The sequence below is a fragment of the Heloderma suspectum genome, chromosome 4 (assembly GCF_057233095.1).
Source record: "Heloderma suspectum isolate Gila_16-S chromosome 4, 16-S_ref, whole genome shotgun sequence".
NCBI classification, from domain to species: Eukaryota; Metazoa; Chordata; class Lepidosauria; order Squamata; family Helodermatidae; genus Heloderma; species Heloderma suspectum.
In genome coordinates this window covers 115834623-115853133 of record NC_139461.1, presented here as the reverse complement: position 1 = coordinate 115853133, position 18511 = coordinate 115834623, and the positions used below count along the sequence as shown (strand labels likewise).

At 44.0% G+C, this 18511-nt stretch overlaps 1 protein-coding gene and 1 non-coding gene across 2 annotated transcripts in view; both read right to left on the bottom strand.

Annotated features, from left to right (window-relative positions):
* The window catches only part of WRNIP1 (WRN helicase interacting protein 1), a 36741-nt gene extending 19049 nt beyond the window's left edge, over window positions 1-17692 (bottom strand). Inside the window, exons 1-3 of the mRNA XM_084850481.1 lie at window positions 16835-17692; window positions 2776-2967; window positions 1124-1368 (exon numbers count right to left, since the gene is read on the bottom strand). Coding sequence (XP_084706607.1) covers window positions 1124-1368; window positions 2776-2967; window positions 16835-17452 — 1055 coding nt within the window. The 5' untranslated portion in view covers window positions 17453-17692. The remainder of the gene's footprint in view (window positions 1-1123; window positions 1369-2775; window positions 2968-16834) is intronic.
* TRNAT-UGU (transfer RNA threonine (anticodon UGU)) lies at window positions 8559-8630 on the bottom strand. The gene has a single exon. It is a non-coding gene; the product is annotated as a tRNA-Thr (tRNA).
* Window positions 17693-18511: the final 819 nt, after the last annotated feature.

Genomic DNA, 18511 nt, shown 5'->3' with positions numbered 1-18511 from the left:
CTGTGACATGTTCTGGAGTAAAGGTTCACATTAAAACAGAAGGAAGCGAGGCCTTAAAGGCAACGTTCCCACAGGTTTTGTTCTTTTCTTACAAGAGAACTCTTGAGACAACATTAATATTTCCTTCAAATTTGCCAGTAGCAGCCAAATTTGAAAATGGCCCCAATAAGAGAAAGTGAATTATATGTAAATCTTACTAAAACAATGGCACTTTAAGTTAGTCACAACTAACTGAAGTCCCACTGAATTCATGGGACTTGAGCACTAGTACGTTTTCCTGGATTGGAGCCAATACCAAAATACGAGGTTAGATATTTGATACAGTGTGTGGGGTCCCCCCACCCCCACACACCTCACTGTGTAAAGCAAATACACAATACTGAATTCTGTTTAGAATATGAAATGGAACATGACATATCATTTCTTAGATTTTGGCCAAATGCTCCAAAGTCTGTATTTCCAACCTGAAGTAGCCCTTTTTTCTTATGTTTAAGCTTCAGAACTTTTTGAATGAATTTAGGGGTAGGAAAAACAAAAGATGGCTTCAATATTTTTAACTGGAAGTCTCTTTTTAGCTGCTTTATGTCCCTGTAGTACTTGGTTGATGGCATTTTAAAATGGGCAATAACATACAACTCTGTCATGCAGGAATATGTAATTCCTACATCCATTCGCCACTTGCAGTCAAACAAGGTACCCAGCACACAATGGCATTGCCAACTGACAAAATTAAGACAAGGAACAGAGGAATGTCTTGGCCGGCACTTTGCTGTAATATGATGAATTTGCAACTAGCACAAATAACTGCATACAAATGAGACAAGAAACCAAAGCAAATCCCCAGCTGAATATAAATATCCCATGGGCAATCCAGAAGTTACAATAGCTAGCATAAAACCCTCCCTGTAATCTGGAGCGCAGATTTTTTAAAGGGCAAACATTGATGGCTTTGTATTGTTTTTTTTCTACCGCTCAGTCTAACATATACCAATACCCCTTTCCTTTATTGTTAAAGGAGTTTAAGTTTTCCCATCCCCCCTTTCTCACTTTTGTTCTGGCAGGCAGTCAATGGATTCTTTGGGCAGTGCGTGTTAACACGTTGCAGCCTGCGGAGCATACTTACTCGGAGTTCTTGCTGTTGCTGCCATTCACAGAGCCAGAGCATTCCTCATCTTGGCTTAGAATCTGGATCCCTAAGGACTTGATAGCTCGCATCAGAATAGCTTTCATTGCCTCAGCCGAGAGCTTCTCAAGTACAATAACGCGGCATCGACTCAGGAGAGCAGAATTTACTTGGAAAGAAGGGTTTTCTGTGGTCGCCCCAATTAAAGTCACAGTTCCACACTCGACGTGAGGCAGGAACGTGTCCTGGACATGGGAGGAAAACAGAAGAAATTGGTTCCAGTCAATGACAACTTCAGGCACCCCGTGTGAGTACAATATTCCAAAATCCCAATTGCATTTTTCATGGCTTCCATTTGTTCAGAGGTCCAAGTGATGCTTGCTACACATTTTGCTGACCACTCATCCCATTTAGGTGCATAACAACTTTATCCATTCCATTTCCACGGTCCAATGTTTCAGGAATATCCTTAGCTCTCCCCATCACCAATATTGAGCTATACAGTTAAAAGCAACGTGTGCTTGGAAGGGACTGTTTGCTTCTGTAACTAGTGCATCCCTGTTTGGCCCAGCACAAGTGAGCAACCTCAATTATTATGCAGAATTGCTGTAATGTTAAACAGACAACCAAGTCCTTGGCAGCTCTCCTGCTCCCCAAAAGGATTACTCAGAGAGATTGTGAAATACCACATAACATTCTGAGATGCTGGTTGAGAAATGATTTTCACTTGGAATGCAACATTATGAATACTTGGAATACTTAAAAGTAGGTCCTTCCTTCATAGCAATCCTTCATTCCATGCATATTTTATAACACTCAACACTTATTCATGTCCATAATTCTCACATTCCCTTTCAGTTGCAGAATTGGAATTCTAAAGAGCGAAAGCATAAAAGAATCGAGGAACAATGTATCTAAAAGCACTGCCTGTTCCACCCCCGAAGCCTAGGAAATATGCTTCCTGCTGTTTGCTTGTGGGGTAGGAAGGTATTTTAAAATATTGGAGTGCCCGCCAAATTCCTAATCCCAAACTTGCGGCTTAAGCTAGACCACAATGTTCTTATTACTGCAAATCAAATCTCAGTTCAGTAAGCAAAGAAAGATCAGGAGTGCATTCTTGATACAGTTTAAAAGAAACTGAGGCTACAATTCTTTATCTGCTTTCCTTGGAGTATTCCCCACTGAATTCAATAGGACATACTACTGAGTAGATATATATATAGGATTACACTGTTAGCATCTATTTTTAAAAGCAAATGCATGTAAACATACAATATGCCAGTGTGGTACAGTAGACCAACTGTCTACTGGGGAGACCTGGGCAGAAATCCCTACTTACTGGTTAGCTTGGGGTGAGTCACTTTCTTTCAGCCTAATCTACCTCAGAAGGTTGAGAGGATAAAATGGGAAAACACCCATCCTTCCCATGTACATCACCCAGAGTTTCTCAGAGAAAGGGTGGGACACAGCTGAGATAGATAATGGATAATAATGTATCAATTTGGCTACAAAGCAACAATGTCCAAAACGTACAACACAGGAGCCTTTCACATTTATTTATTTATTTATTTATTTCTATACCTCCCAATAGCCGAAGCTCTCTGTTCACTTCCAAAGGGAAGGCTTCAGTCTACATCTGGAGCAATCCATACCTGCTGAGACTTGTTGAAATGGTGTATCTCGTCGATAAAGAGGATGGTTTTCCTCTTGCAGAGCCTCTTTTCGTTTTGGGCTTGGGCAATGACATCTCGGACATCACTGGTTTTGGCACTCGTTGCCGACAATGTCACAAAGCGGGTGCCATTCTTCTTGCTGCTGTTTGCTATAATGTGTGCCAAGGTTGTCTGAAACAAAGAAAAGGAGCCGCCAGGTTGGTTTTGCTTTTGGGAACAGAAAATATTTGGGTCAAAAGACGCAGAAGTGTGGAAACACCATTTTGGGATATTAACAAGAGAATGGCTGTGTGTTTGCACTGTAGAAAAGAGAATGTCTTCCTTTCCCCCATTTTTGGTCCAGTGGCGTGTGGTTTTATTTAATATTTTTTAAAAAAAACTATTTGGCATTTGTTTAAATGAATTATCTTCCTGGGTGGGGTGGGGGAAGAAGGGGAAATAGATCTTCCATCTCCTGGCTGGGATCCCAAGAGCTTTCTTAGCCCTTGGGCATGCTCATTCAGAATTTAGAGGGGTTTCCCCTTTGGACAGCAGGCCTCATGCGATCTCACACCCAGCTTTTGAAAAAACCTCTCCGTTCCAAAAGCAGTTTGTCATGTTGTTTAAGAAGCTGCTGTTTGAGAAGCTTACGCCCTAAGCCCAAATTGCCGTGTAGTTCCTTGGATCCCAGCCTTCCATGGTTCAAGGAATAGCTTGATGGATCAAAGCTGGGGAGTTCTCCCATTTGTTACACATTTTATTTAGCAGATCAGGTCGGATCCAATAGAATGCCTGTGCAAATGGAAGGGACTTGATCCCCCCCCCCCGCATTCCATAGCTGCAGGCCCCCCCCCCAGCATTAAATGCAGTTCAGAAGACTCCCCAGACTCTCAGGGTTGACTTTTGGGGGAGTGCAGGAGACTGCAGTAAGTAGGAGGAGGTGGGAACCCTCCGATTTCACAAGTGGAGCCTTTGCCTGAACAAGACTAGTGATTGATTGATTTTTAGAGTTTAAAAAATAAGAGCAAAAAGGCACTAGTGTATTTACCAATCAAGAACAGTGCAAAGATAATACTGGCCTACTTTATAGCTTTCGTTTTTAAGGACTGTTGAAATAACGCATATGAAGAGCTCTGAAAACCAAAGGCACCATCTGAATACTAAAATGTACTGATATTACATTTAGTACAGATTATTTCAACAATCATGTTAATCCAAAGGCTGCGCGTGTTGCCTTAGGCAATTTCCTTGCTAACTAACACTTTGGCCTTCACAAATGAAAGGCAAGAAGTGCACTTTATTGGCTGCCAGACAAATTGATGATCTATCTTAAAATGGTGGTCGTTTTGCCCTCTTCTCTTTGCCCTATTGATTTATGGCAGTGATTATTTATGGGCACGTTTTGGTCCTCCTACGGCAGGCCTGCACAATTTGTGGCCCCCATCAGCTTGGCGTTGGGGATTACCAAGTTATTTGATGACTGCCCTTATTTTTGCAGTCCAGGGCAAGTCACATGCACAAAGATGTTTTAGTGGCCTCCTGGTAGACTGGCACATATAGCTGGTAGGCCAAGCAAGGTGGGTCACAAGTTACGTGTGTTCCTTTACTGTGCTATATGGACATCTCTGTAGATTGAAGAGCAGATGCGCATGGTAGTTCTGCAACAAATATAACTAAACATAAGGTAGTATGTTACAGGACAGTCTTCCAAAACCTGGTGCCCTCCAGAAGTTTTGGACTATAACTCCCAGCATTCCTGACCATTGGCCCTGCTGGCTGAGGCTGATGGAGGAGGGAAGCAGGTTTGAGAAGGCTGCTGTAGAAGAACAGATATAACCAACAAAGGCTGCTTCCTGATAATAACAAAAAGCACTCGACTTTTTTGTTGTGAACTCTGTTGCAAGCACAATGCCTGTGTGTTGTAAGTTGTCCGGTCTAGTTAATAAAAGATTACACTTTTCTTTGTTATCTATAAATGCTCCTCCTCCTGTACAGAAAGATGACATTTATGCAGTAACAATAAATATAATAATAACAACATCTTAATATTTGCATGATGTTCAAAACACTCCACATGCACTATTTAGTTGTAATCCTTACAACAACCCTGCAGGGTAAATCAGTACTATAATCTTCCATAATGCAGATTGAGGGACTGAGCCTGAGAGAGAGAGACAGCAGTTTGCCTAAGGTCACCTAGTGAGTTCATGGTCGAGGCGAGATTTGAACCAGGGCCTCGCTTGGTTTCCTTAGCCACTACACTACATCAGCAATCATCCCCCACCTCTGACCAGTTCTCCTTATCCTCACTGGCATCTTAACTTTATCCAATCAAGAGACTTCAGCAGGAGTTGGGTGGGAAGACCTCTGAGAGGATAACTCAGTACTACCTACTAATTCCCCTTTCAAAAAAAGCAGCAGCTACAGCTCAGTTTACCTCCTCACCCAAGCGACCTTTATAACACTCCACCAGATGAAAAAAATAAAGACAGGGGAATGGACCCCCCACCCCCAGCAATTGAAGATGGCTGGAACATAGGAAGCTACCAAGTCTGGTCCATCTTGCCCAGTATTGTCCACACTAACTGACAGCATCTCTCTAGGGTTTCAGGCAGGACATTCCCCCAGCCCTACCTGGAGATCGAACCTGGCACCTTCTGCATGCAAAGCATGTGTTCTACCACTGAGCTATCAGGGGCCTGGGCGGAGGGAGAGAAAAGAGAGCAGAAACTGAGCAAAAAGATGTCAAGAGGCAGAAAGAGAAATGCTTCACAGCTGTAAGAATAACAGAGCTTGAAAATGGGGCTTTGCAGAGAGCAGGAGGAGGAAACAGACCCAGAAAGTCGCCCTGCCACTCAACTGTCCCCCTCAGATTCAGCAGCGCCTTTAAAAAAATTCTACCCCCCTCCACGATCCCCCCATCACCTTCCTGTACTTAAACAGGCCTTGGGTTTTCTTCTGCTTGCCCTCTCCATATCCTCCTCAATCTGCAGTTTCATCCATACTGACTTAGCTCATCAGGCAGTTGGGGGTGGGGGGAAACAGCTGTCTGGCCGGGAAGTGGTTTAGAAGTGTTCAGGGAGGTGGTGAGAGGGTCTTGGGAAAGTGGGGAGATGATGGGGAAGAGACAGTAGCCTTGCTAGATTTCAGAGTTTTGACTCCGCTTCGTTCTCCCTCTCCATCCCAGCTCAAAGCAGATACCACTGTCAGTATCCCATGACAAGCTTCGGCAGTGACACACGATGTGATATGACCTGGACAATAGAGGTAACTGGATGTAAACCAGAATAATATCGACTCACATCCTAACTCAGCCACAGACTCAACTGAGTAGCCTTAGACATCAAGATGATTCCCTCAGACTTGCTCCCCTCCCCACATACATTACCATTAAAAAAAAAAATCAGAGCTGCAAAGCTTTCATCCCTTTAAATCAGTACAATCATCAACTAAAGTAAATTAAAAGCTGTCCCACAATTAACAGTATAACTGAGACTGAAGAACACACTGCTATGGAGGCTGTACAAATTCAACATCGTCTTCCTCCATGAAAAAACCCTTTAGATGTGGTGTTTCTTTCAATTTGAGTTGGGTTACCTGATTAGTCAGGGATGGTTCATTGATCTACCCAATTCATTGACTAACTCAACACTGCAACACTGCCTCCAGTAGTCAGATGGACAGACTTTTCCAATCAGACCACAGTTTTTTGCTGGATGTGATGGTTCCTGGAGGACCAGTAACAGCAAGGAAGTTCTTTTAAAAACTCTCCAGCAAAGAACTGGGAAGCCATTCCCAACAGCTTTCTCCTTCAATAGCTGTGCTAGCCTAGAAGGCTGAAAAGAAAAGATCCCCAGCAGGTGGTGCGGGCAGGTGGTAACAAGCCTAAACACTGCTGACAAAGATATGCCAAAGATCAGGATTACTAAAGCAGGTGCTCTGAACCTGATCCCCTCCTAGACAGAGCTTTTGAGTCAGAATTTTATCTCTTGAGGACTTGCACTGACAGCTGGGCAATCCTATTGATTCCTTCACTGGGAGCATGTTCTCTCTCTCTCTCTCTCTCCTGTTTCTCCCTCTCCTTGCCCTTCTAGGCAACCTGGAGAAAGATGGGCCCAAGGTAGGAAAGTTGTAACTAAAAGAAGCCAGTCGAAGCTTAACCCAGGTACTAAGCTACCCTCTTCCACTCCTAGGGAATAAAGGGCACTTCGCACGTATGCACTCTTCACCTGATGACTGGGGGATCAAGTGGTGATTGCATGTGTGTGAGCAAGCCAGCACAGAGCAGGTCAAACACCGCAGATGGGACTTTCATATTACCCCAAAGAGAGGGCCATTCACATATTCAGCTGAGAGGCATCTGGTGATGTGAAATCCAGTGGTGCGTGTACATGTGGGAACCAGCCACAGGTTCCCTCTGAGAAAAGGAAAGGAAGCAGCAGAAACATTCTAGCTCAGCTATGACAGCCTGCTTCTAGATTTGGATTTGCAATGTGATGCTGGGGGACACAGGTTCAATTTATATTAATAAAAGACATTCCTATGACTCATCAGTCTAGGCAACTAGGGATGGGCAACTTGTGGCCCTCCATATATTTTGTTTAGGCCTAAAACTCCCAACATAGTTAATGGTGAGGGATAATGGGAGTTGTGGCTCTTCAGATGTTTTGGCCTACAAGTTGCCCACAACTGATCTAGTGTGATATGACCAGCTGTGGCTCAATTCAGGCATCTCACCAAACCATTATTTGCACTAACCATGGTTTAGAACCCAAATTGTGGTTTGAGCTTCCAAATACACAGACAATACATGATTTAGAGTTTCTTGCCTCTCCCCCCCCCCATCTGCCCACTACTCTTGTTTCTATGGTGCAGCAGGTTCCAGATGCAAAGTGATGGCTGTAACTATGGTTTGTTGTGATGACTGAATTGACAAATCAGTTTGCAGATCCACTTCAAACCATTTTCAAGTCATGATTGTTATCAGTTTGCAAACCATGGTTTATCTGATGGTTTGCAATCAGGTGACAATCCAATTGCAAAAACCTAAAACTGGTTCCTGGTTTATCACATTCAGATCCAGACACCACACCAAATCACAGTTAAGCTTCCTCTGAATCGTTATTGTTAGTGAACTCAAAACACAGAATTCCAAAATGTTTATAAAATACATACAAATTCAGGGGAATTAATTGGATAACATTTTTCAGGTAGACATAGAGCACCAATATCTGTTCATTAATGTCAGGTTAGTTACTCTGGATTCAGTTAACTATACTGGGGAACCTACATCTCTGGTGATATAGTGAAAAAAGGCATCCTCCTCTCCAGAGGTTCTGTGAGATTTAATGAAAGGAGGAGTATACAAAGATTTTGACTTGGCTAAGATATCATGTTCTCAAGGTGACAAACCAAAGTGTCTTGCACCTTCTATCATGGCTTCTTAAGCTACAGTTTCCTATAATATACAAACCTGGAAACTGTGGCTTAATCACTGCTTATGAACAGGATATGAAGCCAGGCTCTGATAACTGAATCTGAAATAAGTGAAACATACATACTTTTGGAGATGTGTTTTTGGGTGCCCATTCTATTTTCATTTTCTCACACATTCCCCCATTTACATATACAATGCTCCAATTCACACTATATACATGCAATAAGAACATAGGAAGCTGCCTTATACTGAGTCGGACCCTGGGTCCATCTAGCCCAGTATTGTCTACACTGACTGGCAGCAGCGGTTCTCCAGGGTTCCAGACAGGAATTTTTCCAGCTCTACCTGGAGATGCCGGGGATTGAACCTGGGACCTTCTGCATACAAAGCAGGTGCTTTACCATTGAGCTACAACCCCACCTGCCCCCCACTGTGCCCTCCCTCCTCTGTTCTCATGCATCATTTCCCATTCCTTTCTATTGTCTGCTATAACAATGGTTTGCTATAACAATGGATTGCTGTGATGTCTAAATTTAGGCTAATTCTGGTTAGAGCTAACCAAGATTGCCTGGAAAGCATGCTCAGAAGTGGGTTTCCTAACCATAACTTTGAACAATCCCAGTTAGCTCTAACCACAGTGAGCCACGATTTGGATATCATAGCAGTCTATAGTCACAGCAAACCATGAATTGGAGATCAGGAAAAGTGATGCCTGAATTGAGCCATGGTCCAAGGATTAAATGATACTCCGATAGTGCTGCCTACTCACTTTTCTGCTTCATGCCTTCACACCAGCTGCACATCACCCATCTGTTACTAGCTCCACAGCTGAGAATGGGTAGGGATAGCTCACTACAGTTAACTGAAGCCAAAATTCTTAAAGCGAATAGACACAGAGGTTTTGAACTCTGCAGCTTACATCATCTCCTTTTTCCTGCTTTTGTGATAGAAACTGTCAAAGTGCACTATTACTGAAAATCCACATACTCTGTGCTTTGATAACCTCATTTGTCTCAAAAAAAGCTACAGTAGGTGCTCTAACAAGATATCCAAAGCTGGGCTTGACTTCATAATTAAATATGTAGGTGTTCCTGACAAATACAAGACTACCTGCTGAATGTCCAGAATACAGAAACACCTTGACATGTCTAAATGGGAAAGGGTTTTATAGTATTCAGTTGAGCACTGTGTTTTAAGGCACAGTCCCTTAGTTCCCTTAGTTAATTCAGTAAGGTGCAGAATGTTTTCAGAATTACAGTTTGGAGAAGTTCAAATTCACAAGGAATATTGTTCTGGGGCAGAATGTTTCACCCCTGGATTTCTCTCTTTCTTTCGTTACTTACAGCCTGATTCTATTGCCCATTTGCTCATGCCTACCACTGCACAGGGCTTACTACATTCTCAGTTCTGCCACAATTCAACTTAGAAATCAATTCTTGGAATTTGGAAATTCTGTAACATTTGCAGCTTCGTTATATGCTACTTAATTTTGATATAATTTCTTAACCACTACCCTTAAAAAGCATACAGCAGTGTGCAAGGAACTTTTGAGTAATCATGCGTAGGAGATTGTGTAATTTAAACCCTAGCACATGGCCATAGCTAAATCTAATTGCATCCTCATCCTATATATGTTTGTTTTCTTTAACTTCTGGCACAAAGCATAATCATGGATAATTTGTTTAATTTGAAAATATAAAAGGCAGTAGCAAGCCATGTCTGTCTCTAGCACTATTTAGAATTCAAGAATTCCTTGGAAGGCACAGGAACACTAGACAGCAAATCCCAAACACTTACCAGGATGAGCATGAGAATTGGTCTTTGCTATTAAAATGTGCACATCACCCAGTCCTCAACAATCATTGATAGCGACCTGGTCACCCAGTGAGAAGTTAGCAATGACCCACCATTTAGTAATCCCAGGATCATTTATCCCCCCCAGCACGAACAATTGCAATCATCTTGTGGCCAACAGCTGCATCATGCTCTTAGCCCTGCTGGTGAGCCTCTCAGGGGGTATGCTGGGGAACTGCGTTTATTACAGAGGCTTGTTGCCAGTTGGGAAGAAAGCGTGGGGAGAGGGGGAAGCTGAACAGCCAAGTTAGTAGGGCTGCATTCGTTTCATAGCCCCCATTGCAAGCATTCCTAGGAGACTAGTTGTGAAAGCAATCCTGTAGGATGGAGTTTTACAAAACCAAAGGCCACCAAACTAAATTGGGAGTGCTAGGCACAACACTGGAAACTCGCATTCTGTCAGCAGGCATCCCATTCCCCCAAAAATCACAATAATTAGGAGGGCAGCTGAAGTTGCAACCCTATGCATACTTACCTGGCAGTATGTCCCATCAGTGGGGCTTACTTCTGAGACATGTACAGGACTGCACTGTGAATTTCTTAACGGCTCAAAGAGCTTCACATATATACTATTTTTCCTCAGCGCAAGGCAGCATACTGTGTGGTTATTTCACATTTAGACTATTGCAATGTGTTCTACATGGGGCTACCCTGAAAAGTATCCTAAAGCTTCAATTGGTGTAAAATGCATCAGCTAGGCTGCTAACTGGTGCAAAGTATTGGGACCATATTACACCTGTCCTGAAAGACCTGCACTGGTTGCCAATTCCTTTCCAGCTGCAATTCAAGGTGTTGGTTTAAACCCCTAAACAGCTTAGGAACTGGCTAAGGGACCACTTGTCTCACTATGAAGCTGTTTGGTTATTAAAATGTTCAGGAGAAGCCTATTTGAGGGTGCCATTACCCGCAGAGGCCTGTTTGCCAGCACGTGTGAACCTGCTTTCTCCTGTGTTGCCCCGAAACTATAGAAGGCACTCCCTTGAGAACTACGATTGGCCACCAATCTAGCCTGGTTAATAAAAGGACCAGTCCACCTAATTCTGCATGAACAATACTTTTCAAGGAACAGTGTCTTCTTGCAAAATCTCTCTGCCATGCGCTAAGGCCCTCAAGCAACTAGTTCAACTGAATGGCCGTTTTGACAACAGGTGGCCTAAAGCCCCGTTCTCCAAAATGGCCTACTGCAAAGCCCCTTTGATACAGACATGGTTTAGCTACATCCCTCTTCAGACTAGGACACCAGATCATACCTGCTTGGGGGGGGGGGGGGCACAGGCCCTACCAGTTGCTGACTCTGATACTAAGGCTTCCTACTAGCTTCTTATGCTTTTTGTCTCTGCTACCCTATTCAGTGGTAAGGCACTGCTCTCCGGGGATTAGTAGTTCTCACATAAACTAACATTTGAATGGGTTGAAAGACACACTTAAACCTCTGTCCTCCAAAGACCACTAAATAACTGTGTGGAATGTAAACCTTATTTATTTATTTATTTATTTATTACATGTCTATACTGTTCAAGGGCCAAAGCTTCCCGGGGGCGGGGGTTCACTAAAATTAAAACTGTAAAATACAACATAATAAAACATAATATAAACCCTTTAGAAGTTTAAAGCAGAATAAAACCAAAGTAAAAACCAGAGTAAAAACCAGCAGCAGGGTAAAGATCTAAAAACACAACAACACATTTAAAAACAAAACTGAGAAAATAAGAAGGTCTTCACCTGGCGTTGAAAAGGCCAAAATGTAGGTGCCAGGTGAGCCTCTCTGGGGAGGCTCACCTGGAAACTGGGGTGCCACCTCTGAGAAGGCCCTCTCCTTATAGCCATCCGCCTCACCTCATTCGGCAGGAACACCCAGAGGAGGGCCTCTGAAGATGAACTTAGGGTCTGGGGCAGGTATTTCACTTGTGGTTAAATAGACATTGGTATATCCTACTGCCAGCAGTTGAGTAACAAAAGCTCCTCTGTCATACATTTATGAATCAGTCATACATTTATGAAAATCATTGGTTTCTTTCCAGTAGTCACTGAATGCTCATTGCCACAGAAATACTTCTGTAGTTTGGGACTGGGTTTCAGCTACAAGCTACCATAGAAATAATGTATGGGTTGTACAGAAAACCATGTGTGTGTATGGAGGTATGCCGTTTGGATGGATTCAGTCATAATTTTGGAACTATAATACTCCTGCACATTTCACATTGATGTAATTTGGTTAGTGTTATTTTCATTTAAATCAGCCATATAGGCTACTTTCATACCTGTTCAGTACTTCTATATGAGATATTAACCAATTTCTGCCATTTCCCACCTACTCTTCCTCTCAATACAAGGAGGATCTCAGCCAGTTAAGCCATTTGGCAGTGTTCTAGAATTCACCCTACTGTGACTTTTCCCATAATTCATGCAAATCCTCCCTGTTTGTACTCAGTCCATATACAGTGGCAAGTTGCTTCCTAGAGAGAAAGCAGTAAACTCCTCTGTGGTCATACAGATCAGAAAAAGATGGATGGCACATAGCCGAAACTCCCAGTATTATATTGTAAAACCCTACATCTGGCACTGGCAAATAAGAGTGGAAACCCATTCAATTTAATACCAGAAATGCTGTTAAGTGCTGCACCCCTTTGTCTATGGCAGGCACCGAGGGAAGAGGCAGAGGATACCGATCATTTTCTGATGAACAAACAATTCAGGAGCAGGACTGTGTAGAAAGGACTCAAAATCAAGTTGTCAAAAAAGTTAAAGATTGAATATGTTAAGTTAAAAACTAAAATATTGTATATATACCCCAGGCCTCAATTACAAATACTTTTGCCATGTCATGATGGAGGTTTGGAATAAAACACAAGGAAAGTTAAAAGATAAAAATAAGCCCACTGACATTTAATATGAACTGCAAAGACAGCATGTTGCTTTGAAGTTAACACATTCCCATCATCTATTACCTACATTAATGTAGTGTAAGATTGCACATGTAAAACCAAGAACAGCTGGTTTGCAGTCTCCACAGTCAATTTCTGAAGTAATCACATGTCCAGTGTTCACTTTCCTAGCCCTTCTGCATGTGCGTTAAACAACATACTTACATAAATAAGATTAGCCCTCTGCAAATACCAAACTCTTGGTATGGCAGCTCCCAAGTTCATTTGTAACACCACAGTTATTCTGTGCTTGGGTTACAGCAGGGGATGTTCCCCTGCTGTCTCTCTCTCTCTCTCTCTCTCTCTCCTAAAATTGGGTGCTCCGTGGCAGACAAGCAAAAATCTAAATCTCGCCCATTAAAGGGTCATAAATCACAGCATAGCTTACTCAGATTGCAAGCTTGCGTTTTGAGCAGCTGGACCATTAGAGAGGCAGCCATGAAAACCTTTTTTAAATTTTAATTTGCAGTCAGGCTGGAAAAAGGGATGCCCACTGGTTCACACTGTTTGTCCTTAGATGCTAGTCTTGAGGTTCAAGTGTAATTTAACAGCACTTCCAAAATCTGCAGAGTCCAGATACGTGGATCATGTTAGCCCATACTGGTGCCTCTGACCTACATGGCTGAACTTCAACCCAGGCTTTTTAGGGCTGGGGCATGCTCGGAGTTGTAGGACTTTTTTCTGTCTAAGTATGCATAGATTGCATCCTTAGTCTCTGTATCTGGGTTTCTAGAGCGAAACAGTTCCTGTATGCTTAATTGTGCTCCGTCAAGAGCATAGGATTGCTCTCTAAGCCAACCTCAACATTTAACCAAAAATCTCACAAGGTTTCTGTGAAAGTTGAAGTTCGTGATCAAGTTCTGATAGACTTTCAAATGGAAAGAAAGGCTGGGGAGGTGGGGGAAAAATCTTGCGGAAACCCAGGCAGACATTAGCACATAGAAAACTATCTAGAATAGTAAATTACCTTCAGTTGCCTTTTGTCTATCAGAGACATGCCTGAAAAGTTTTAATTTTCAGTATCCCTGTTCTGTTTCTTCCCCCCAATGACTATGAAAGGAGGAGAAATGGTATTTTTGGTAGTTCTCCTACCATTCCATTTAATAAATGCTTCTTAAGATGAAGCATTAATTGATGATAATTGATGATGTTTTTCACTTTACATTAAGAGAAACTGAGGCAACTTTATCTCTGCCAACATTCTGATGATGGGATGACGTATTTTGACTATTAAGTATTACAAGTGGGAACTGCTACAGTGTATCGCCAGCCCCCAAGAAGAGTGCTCATGATAAGGGCTCCATACAAAACAGGGCCTGAGTTAGAAAGAGCTGCTACCTTCTGTTTGAGGAAAGGAACACAATGATGCCTAATCACAGGTATGCTAAAATCCTGGATTTCTTCATTGTTTTCTATGGGTAGTTCTCACCTCCACCTTGTCAAGAACACCAAAACATAGCATTCAATGTTCTTTCTCTAGAAAATGAGATGAGTCACTTCAGTATTTTGTTATCTATATGCCCTCAATATTCCATAGGCCCTGGAAGCTCACAGAGCCATTAAAAAAATTCTTAATTTGCAAACACACACGCAAACACAGAGGGGCTGTTCACACAACACGCTAACCCACACTCAGTGGTTGAGGGTGGGTTGTTTTGAACCATGGGTTGTTTGTTGAACCATGGGTTGGCATGTTGTCTGAACCAGGGTGGCTTCTTAACCATGCAGTGTGGCTTATTTCTCTTGAGCAAGCCATTTTGAGAACCCATGTTTTGTTGTTGGGTTGTTCAGGGTAGTTAACAAGCCGCACAACATGGTTAACAAGCCACCCTGGCTGCATTCAGACAACATGCTAACCCACCCTGAGGAAAACATGCTGCATTCAGACAATAAGCTAACCCATGGTTCAAAACAACCTACACTCGACCACTGAGTGTGGGTTAGCGTGTTGCATGAACAGACCCAGAGAGTCTTCTAAGAATGTAGAAACCATTATATTATTTTTGGGTAGTCACATTTTGCTTCCAAACCAATAGGCATGCGACTATCCAAGTTTGCTATTAGAGGGAATGATTTTATCTCTCTGCATCGAGACATTAGTCTCATTTTATAGAGTAATTCTAAACTGGAAATACTTTGAATGGTAGACATAGATACCTCTTCCACACATTCTCCAAGGATCACCTAACAAATTATTCAATGCTCCCTTTATGCCACAAGATTAACACCCTTTATTTAGCTTTTTTTAATTTAGTCTTATGCCACTGGGAAAGATTACAGCTGTTTGCAAGCAATCTAACAAAACCAATAAAATAAAAGCCCCATAAAATATAAAATACTACATGTAACAAATTAAAGTTTATCCTAAACCAGCTTGGCTATCAAAAGCCAACCCAAAGAAGAAAGACTTAAGCTACTTTAGAAAAATAGGGCTGCATTACACATTCTGGAAATTAGCAGGTATACACCAATCTATTTTGTGCACCCATGATGCACCCCATAATATGTGAGAGCCGGTTGTCATTCTCAGTTAATCTTGAATTTCTCCTCCTCCCATGAGTACACAGGGTCAAAAAAAAAATACTGGGGATCTCACATGTTATGCAGGAACACAAGCATATAGGCATGTATCTGCTTCTTTCTCTAATGTGTGGAATGCCTCCTGGGCTTACAGTCTGATTTATGCATGTGCATTCAGAAGTTCCAACTGTTTTAATGGGGCTTACATCAACTACACATGCATAGGATTATAGATGCAGACTCCTGGATGTCTCCAGGAGAAAGGAACAGGATGTCTACCAAGAATGCCTTTTCACCCGCTTTCTAACGTGGATTTGATACTGACTCGGACTGGGTTCACACAACATGACAACCCATCGTGGGTTGCTGTTTGAAACAAGCCATGGTGGGTTGCTGTGTCATCTGAACCTGGACTGCTTCCTGCATGGCAGCTTATTTTTCACAAATAAGCAAAAATCCATGGCTTGCTGTTGGGATTGTTTAACTCATGATGGGTTGGCATGTCATCTGAACCTGGCAGAGCCAACTCATCATGGGTTGCGGTGATCGGGTACAGAGCTGCTCAGCAAGGACAAAAAATCCTGCTGCTCTTCCCAAGCAATCTCGCCTGTGATTGATGCCCAAATGACACTATGGAGGGGATGTCACTCATTCACCAACCCCTTAAAAAAACATTGGCCCCTGAGATTTGCAAAAACGGAGCTGTAATTTTATCTTGGCCCCAGGAATTTGGACAAATGTCTATGTAATTTTTTAATTATTATTTTTGTTAGCTTTTCAGAGTCGCACAAGCACGCACTTGCGGCTGTCCAATATATGTAGCCTTGCCTCGCTAATGCACTTGTATGTTTCAGCTGTCAAAGGGAACTAAGTGCAGCATGAAACACATAAGGAAATTGACAAGACGAGACTGCATATAGGCTGATTTGACAGCCATTGACAGTGAAAGGTCAGGAAAAGGGGACAAGAACACCCACTTTATGGGGTGAGCCATTTGTGGCCCTCCAGATGTTTTAGCCTACATTCCCATCATCCTTCACCATTTTCTATGCTGGCTAGGGCTGATGGGAGCTGTAGGTCAAAACATCTGGAGGGCCAGAACTTACCCATCCCAGATCTAAACCCTGGTTGTGACATTGCAGCCTTCTCCAACATGGCATCCTCCAGATGGCCATGCTGGCTGGGGATGATGGGAGTGGCAGTCCTACCCACCTGGAGGGCACCACTTTGGGGAAGGCTATGTGGTTTTGTCTGATGCTGAGTCTGTTACAGGCCAGAGAGAGAAGAGAAACAGCGGTTGGGGCAGCCCCCAAGGGCCACTCACCTTGCCACAGCCTGGTGGCCCCCAGAGAATTAGGGAGGGGATTTCGTGGGCTTCCAGCAGGGACCGCAAGAGCTTCTGCTCGCCCAGCACCTGAGCCTGCCCCATGTAATCGCACAGGTGGTTCGGCCGCAGCTTATCCGCCAGGGGCTTCCCTTCCAGCTTTTGGGCCAGGCTCTCTCCGCTCAGCTCAGGCACCGAGGCACGCGCTGCGGCTGCGAGAGTCTCCTCGTCCAACTGCTTCTCTTCCCCCTTCCCCCCGGGGGGCGATGCAGCAGCGCTCCAAGGAGTCGCCGCCTTCGGCCCTCCGGAGTGTCTCCCCCTGTGGAAAAGGGAGAACACCGGTGCTGGACTGAGGCTGCTCCCCGGCTCCTCTTCTCTGTGGCTCCCCTCCGGAGACTCGCAGAGGCGCATTTTCTTATTGCAAGGCGGCGGGCCCGTCCCCACGGCCTCTGGGCTGCCGCGACTGTCCCTGCGCTCCGTGGTTTGATCGCCTCTCCCTCCGCCCTCCTGCTGCTGCAAACATCTATCCAGATGCGAGTTAATGCTGGCGGCTGGGAGCTCCAGCAAGCAAACCGGGCAGCTCACTCGAGCCTCTTCCTGAGGTCTAGCGCCTTCCATTTCCCAGTAGAAGCAAGGAAAGAGGGGAAGAATCCCACTAAATTAACACCGACCAGCTGCTTCTGCCTGCACCTCCCCTCTCGGGAAGGGATCTGCTTTGGGAAACGCACCCCGTAAACACGCTCCGACGGGCAAGATTAAAACTAATAGCAAGAGGCGAAAGATCTCAGCAACAGCCCGGACGAGCTGGAGACTTGCCCTGGCGGGAAGAGAGAGCACGTCAGCGCCGCCGCCTCCTCCGGCGGCCGCTTGCAAGCGCGCAGGCTTTCGGGAGTTGTAGTTCTTCTGCGGCGCTGGAGCAGAATCGGCGTTTTCCCGAACGCGTTGCCGCGTGGGGAGCCCGGAGGGCGACTAACGCGTGGTCGAATCTTAGAGGCACCCGGAAAACACCTTCACCTCCCACATTTCGCCGATGGAAATATGAGCGCTCGTGTGCGTTTCTAGCACTCACCCTGTTTTATTTTAAATTTATTAATCGCCCATCTGGCCGGTCACCCAGCCACTCTGGGCGATGTACAACAATAAAAGCAGTTTATACAATAAAATTCAACATTAAAAACATCACATTTCTAAAATTACCCTTTGTTGTTGTACAGCCGTTAAGTCGTGTCCGACTCTTCGTGACCCCATGGACCATAGCATGCCAGGCCTTCCTGTCCTCCGCTCTCTCCCGGAGTGTGTTGTTGTTTAATCGGTCAGTCGCTTCCGACTCTTTGTGACTTCATGGACCAGCCCACGCCAGAGCTTCCTGTCAGCAGTCGCCACCCCCAGCTCCCCCAAGGTCAAGTCCGTCACCTCCAGAATATCATCCATCCACCTTGCCCTTGGTCGGTCCCTCTTCCTTTTGCCTTCCACTTTCCCTAGCATCAGCATCTTCTCCAGGGTATCCTGTCTTCTCATGATGTGGCCAAAGTACTTCAGTTTTGCCTTTAATATCATTCCCTCAAGTGAGCAGTCTGGCTTTATTTCCTGGGGTATGGACTGGTTTGATCTTCTTGCAGTCCAAGGCACTTTCAGAATTTTCCTCCAGCACCACAGTTCAAAAAACACACTCCCGGA